Source organism: Mastomys coucha, unplaced genomic scaffold, assembly GCF_008632895.1.
Source record: "Mastomys coucha isolate ucsf_1 unplaced genomic scaffold, UCSF_Mcou_1 pScaffold21, whole genome shotgun sequence".
Lineage (NCBI taxonomy): Eukaryota > Metazoa > Chordata > Mammalia > Rodentia > Muridae > Mastomys > Mastomys coucha.
In genome coordinates this window covers 138,928,968-138,934,321 of record NW_022196904.1, presented here as the reverse complement: position 1 = coordinate 138,934,321, position 5,354 = coordinate 138,928,968, and the positions used below count along the sequence as shown (strand labels likewise).

At 47.1% G+C, this 5,354-nt stretch overlaps 1 protein-coding gene across 1 annotated transcript in view; it reads right to left on the bottom strand.

Annotated features, from left to right (window-relative positions):
- Plaat5 (phospholipase A and acyltransferase 5) overlaps positions 1–5,354 on the bottom strand; it is a 38,566-nt gene that overhangs the window by 32,453 nt on the left and 759 nt on the right. Inside the window, exons 2-3 of the mRNA XM_031389557.1 lie at positions 4,784–4,877; positions 3,600–3,708 (exon numbers count right to left, since the gene is read on the bottom strand). Of these exons, the coding sequence (XP_031245417.1) occupies positions 3,600–3,708; positions 4,784–4,877 (203 nt within the window). The remainder of the gene's footprint in view (positions 1–3,599; positions 3,709–4,783; positions 4,878–5,354) is intronic.

Here is a 5,354-nt window from a genome sequence, read left to right as displayed (position 1 = left end):
CTCATGACTGCCCGTTTAAATTCTGTGCTGCGGGCAGAATCTCAATAACTTTCATGGGAGGATACTTCTATGGGACTAGAGGATTTGGGCAGGAGAGTGGAAGCATGTAGCTTTTGTACTCTTTGTTACATGGCCTGGACAGGTAGACTTCTACTGTTAGTTGTGGTCTGGCATGAGATTCTAGCCTGCCTCAGTTGGGTCGAAGCTTGATTGACTTCAGATCGGGTCCTCCGGACACTCGGTGCTGAGTTTTGATCAGAGGGACAGGAGTGATTCCAATTCAGTAATGACCATGAAAGCTTTTGGCTGGAGCAGCTTGAGCTAGTATATAAGGTACAGTAATCAAGCCAGGCCTAGAAGTAGGGTCAGGGTTGGGGAGCTCACTGGGCTGGGCCAGTGCCAAGCTGCACCTAGGAATAACACTTGAGAGATGAGAGAGGGCCTCTCTCAGGGAAAGAGCTGTTTGTCTGCTTAAGCTAAGACTGAACTCCACTGACTGGATGCCTTAAACAGCATATGCTAACCTCCTGAGCTTTCTCCAGACTGTCAGCAAGGCAGGTGTCATGCTGAGGCCCCTTCCTTTCAGGATATGGTCACCTCTCTTGATTTTCCCTCTGCCTGCTCTCACAGAGAACAGGAGTGAGAATAAAGAGGAGGAGGGCTCCCTGGGGTTTCTTCTCACAAAGACACCAATCATGGAAGCTCAGGGCCTCACCCCATGACCTCTTTTAACCCTAACTATTCTCTTACTCCAAATACAACCACACTGGGGGTTAGGATTTCAGCCTGTGGCTTTGGAGGGGCATATCCATCTAGTCTATAAGAGCAAAACTATTCTGGGTTTACAGAGCAGGGGATGAACAAAGAGCGGATATCTGGAGACAGGAAATAGAAAGAAAAGAGAAAGAGTCAGTTTGCGGGTAGAGGCAGGACGACATTTGTGTCCAGCAAATCTCAAGACCGAGTTTCAGAAAGAGTTGGTTCTCCTTCCACCAGAACCTACCAGTCAGGAATGTGGCCTCTAGCTGGTTGCCCATGCTACAGTGGATGGCCCTACACACATGTACTAACTACATTCAGTGCATTTATGAAAAACTGTGAATGTGGATATTGTACAGTGTATACATGCATGAAATTCTCCAAGAGCAGAGACCTACTTTTTTTAAAAGAAGTGAAGAAGCTGGTGTTCCTCACCTGCTCACAGCTCTCTAAACACAGGAACCTGAGTAGCACTAGGTATGAACTGATAAAGGCCTGCATGGAGAGCTGACGGCCACGTGGTTACACGTGTTCATGTTCCTGCTCTGCTAAGTGACAAGGGAGACCTTGAGGGAAAGAACAAGGCCACTCTTTTGGACTCCGCTGGACAAAGCAGTGCAGAAAAGCAAAGCTGTGAGCCCCCCGACACAATGCTCAGTGCCACCTAGCCTTCCCCAACTCGGAGTCTAGCTTCCCCGGCCATGTGGAAGGACAAGGCCCAGACATTTGCTCATGTCACCACATGAAGTTCTCCGGGCTCACCTTTCATAGCACACGCCTTTGCAATTGTTTCAGAGGGGTTGTAAGTGTTAGAAGCCATGGCTACCCTGTAGCGACAGAGGCAGCAGGAGCTTTCTGCCCCACAAAACTTACTGAAAAAGAAGTCTGACTTGTCAAGCGCTCCACTGAGAATGTTTGGAATTGGGCGATATGAAGGTCTTACGAATATTCATAACTATGGCCAACTAGTACTGTTCTGTGTTTATATAAATTATTTCTTGGAAGTATCATTTGAACAGACCCTTGACACTGACAGAAATGTTTGCAGTCCCCTGTAGAAGAGTCTTTAAGGAAAGCCAGAAATTCTCTTTGGTCGTGGCACTAGAGACACAAGCCTTGGCCCTGTAAAAATGTTAAGGATGGTCGGGCGGTGGTGGCTCACGCCTTTAAGCCTAGCACTTGAGAGGCAGAGGCAGGTGGATTTCTGAGTTCGAGGCCAGCCTAGTCTACAGAGTGAGTTCCAGGATAGCCAGGGCTACACAGAGAGACCCTGTCTTGAAAAAAAATAATAAAATGTTAGAATGGCTGACATCTGTATAACCCTAAATAACTGATATGCCAACCCAACCAACACTTTTCTGCTGTGTAGTAAGAAAGTAAACCCTGTGGCAGTTAAGAATCTCCTGCTAAAGGGACCACTAAAGTGAACAGGATCACAAGGTTGTAGTGAAAGCCAGCGGTGGTAGCTTACAGCTGGGGTCTCCAGCAGACCCTGAACACCTCACTAAAGCCATGGCTTAAAGGGCCAGAAAGATGGCTCAGCCGGCAAAAGACATTGCAACCAAATCTGAGTTTGATCCTGGAGTCCACATGGTAGGAGAAGACCAACTTCTTCAAGTTGTCCTCTGCCCCCCTCACATGCCATATCCCCATATACAATCAATCAATCAGTGCAATAAAATGTCTTAAAACTAGGTACATGCACCATCTTTACGAAATGCAGACTGGTCTACAGCTGCCAGAAAGCAGACTGGTTGCCGCCTGGAGACAAAGGCAATGGTGGCAACAGGGAAGAGATTGCAAACAGGCATGGGTTTTGTTTTTGTTTTTGTTTTTGCTTTGTTGTTGTTTGGTTTGGTTTGGTTTGGTTTGGTTTGGTTTGGTTTGGTTTGGTTTTTCGAGACAGGGTTTCTCTGTGTAGCCCTGGCAGGTCACTTTGTAGACCAGGCTGGCCTGGAACTCAGAAATCTGCCTGCCTCTGCCTCCCAAGTGCTGGGATTAAAGGCGTGTGCCACCACCGCCTGGCAACAGGCATGTTTTTAAAACCTGTTTGGGGCAAGGGTTTCACCATTGAGTACGTGTGTATCTGAGATCACAGACCCCCTTACTGGCTCATGCACATCCGTTCTCCTCTCCGCTTCCCCCTTCCCCCCCCCTACTCAGAAACCAGACCGTGCTCCCTGCAGCTCCCTCTTTCTGAGACAGAGAGTTGATCAGAAACAGGTTGGTCTATGACCTTGAAGCCCTTCATTAATCCCATGCCCTGGAGCTGCAGGATAAATTCACATGGTCCTACATAGTGCCTGCCACCAAGCCCTTAGGTACAGTGACTGTGGCCAGGATAGATAATGTGATTTGATGCTCACCCCACCCACCCCGACCCCCCACATACTTCCAAAACCTGTAAGAGTTAAAAAGCGCCTTTGTTCTCGGGATTTAAAGGGCCAGCGCTCTCTCCCTCCAAGGCCTGTTGCTGCTTAGACTCTCTCCCACTCTCCTGCTCCAAGGCCTGCTGCTGCTGCTGCCCCTTCCCCCATGTGGTAAAGCTCTCTCTCCTCCCACTAAAGGTCTCCTGGGGGAGCAGGATAATCCCATGTCAGCTCCTTCCCAGGAACCTGCCATTTTTCTCTTTTCAGCTCTAACAAGATTAAAATGAGTCTAACTGCATATTTTAAACACCTAGAATTTAAATACGTGCTAAATGTGCCTCAGGAAAGCTACTTGAAAGACACATAACCAATATCGCATGTCAGTGCAGATATGTATTAGACACAGGGTGAAACACAACGCAGTGACCAAGAGACTAAAACACTTATCCAATCAATTCCTGGGATGCGCACCTCAGCTGCTTGATTTTTGTGTGTCCCTTCGATCTCTGAATTTGATGTTGGAATCAGCTCTGTCCTCTTCTTGCTGAGTGTGAACTTCAGGTTAATTTCCGGTTTCTCCCTATAAAATGGTTTCACAATCACATTGTGAACATTGTTCCACGGCTGTTGGAAAGTCTCTGTGACCAATCAGATCTTAAGACACCTTTCAGTTTTGTCATTGAAAGAGACGTCCCTCACACACCTGCAAACTTGATCCCATGAAGACATTCGCCTCCACGCAATACAACGGCTTCACCCTGGTCCTCTTCAATTGCTTAAAACTGAGTATGGAGGTGAGAGGTGTCACATTCAAAATGGAGTCCCTGGTCTCAAACTCAGACAAAATGCAGCCAGCGGGAGTGCTGGCATGCACTGCTGGCAAGAGCTACCTTGACAAATTCCACAGTCATAACTTTACACAAAGAGCACAACACCCTGCCACAAAGTTGCTTCTCGGGGACACACAATTCATCTTGGTCCCTACACACCCCTGTTATTTATTAAACCTGTGGCCAAAGATGATCTATTTCAATTCTCCTGGCTTCGACTCTAAATGTCTCTTTCTCACTCCATTCCTTGGGATGGCCTGCTGGTCTCCACAAGGTGTGCACATTTTGCACTATGCTATGAACTTATTCTCAAATAAATTCTATTATTCACTCTCCCTTCCCTCTCTGGTCAGAGCTTTCAGATTATTTTCTAGTTTGCACATTGTTCTTTTCAAACCTCTCTCAGTGAGTGATACACACTGATTTTAAAAGGAGAGAAGACAGTGCATAATAGATTATAATAAAATGCAAAAAGCCTCAAACCTCCTATCCTTGGCCCAACCTAATGCCCAGCCACAAGCCTCCTAAATTTTTAGTTGGTTTGTATACCTACACACCCACTCAACTTTCATGAGTCTGGAGAGTGGCCTTGTGGGTAAAAACTTCAACAAGATAATGCCAACAGCCATCAGGTCTGCAGCCTACTTCACTCTTACCCAGCGGGTGCTACTCACTGGTTTGTTGTTGGCTGATTAAAACAGAAACCACCAAGAGGGTGGGGGAGTGGGGACGGTGTTCTAAGGAACTAGCATCTAAGTTAGATCTCCAAAAAGGCTTCTGGCACCCAAAGCCCCCAGTCCTCGTAGTAGTAACAATCAATCTTACCCCTGCCGCAAGCTTCTAGCCTGTTCTAATTGGCGGTCTTGCTTGAGTTGCTTAGGCAAGAACTGGACCAACAGCGCTTGAGAACTTGCTGAGTCTAATTCAAGGAGGGAAGGGGAAGCTTTAATACGCAGCTGCCTTCTCTGCAGGAAGGAGAGAACCCTAGGAAAGACCAACTCGAGCCAAAAGTGGGCTGCATGCTCTGACTTAAAGATGTCTAAAGCCAGGTGTGGTAGTGTGAATGCCTCTAATCCCACCGCTCTGAAGACAGAGAGGCAGACACATCCCTTTTTTTTTTTTTTTTTTTTTTTTTTTTTTCTCGAGACAGAGGTTCTCTGTGTAACTTTGGCTGTCCTGGAACTCACTCTGTAGACCAGTCTGACCTCGAACTGGTCTACAGAGAAATCTGCCTGCCTCTGCCTCCCAAGTGCTGGGATTAAGGCAGATGCATTTCTGTGAGTTCAAGGCCAACCTGATCTACACATTAGAGTTCGAGGCCAGCCAGAGCTACATAGCAAAACTAACTCTCTCTCTCTCTCTCTCTCTCTCTCTCTCTCTCTCTCTCTCTCTCTCT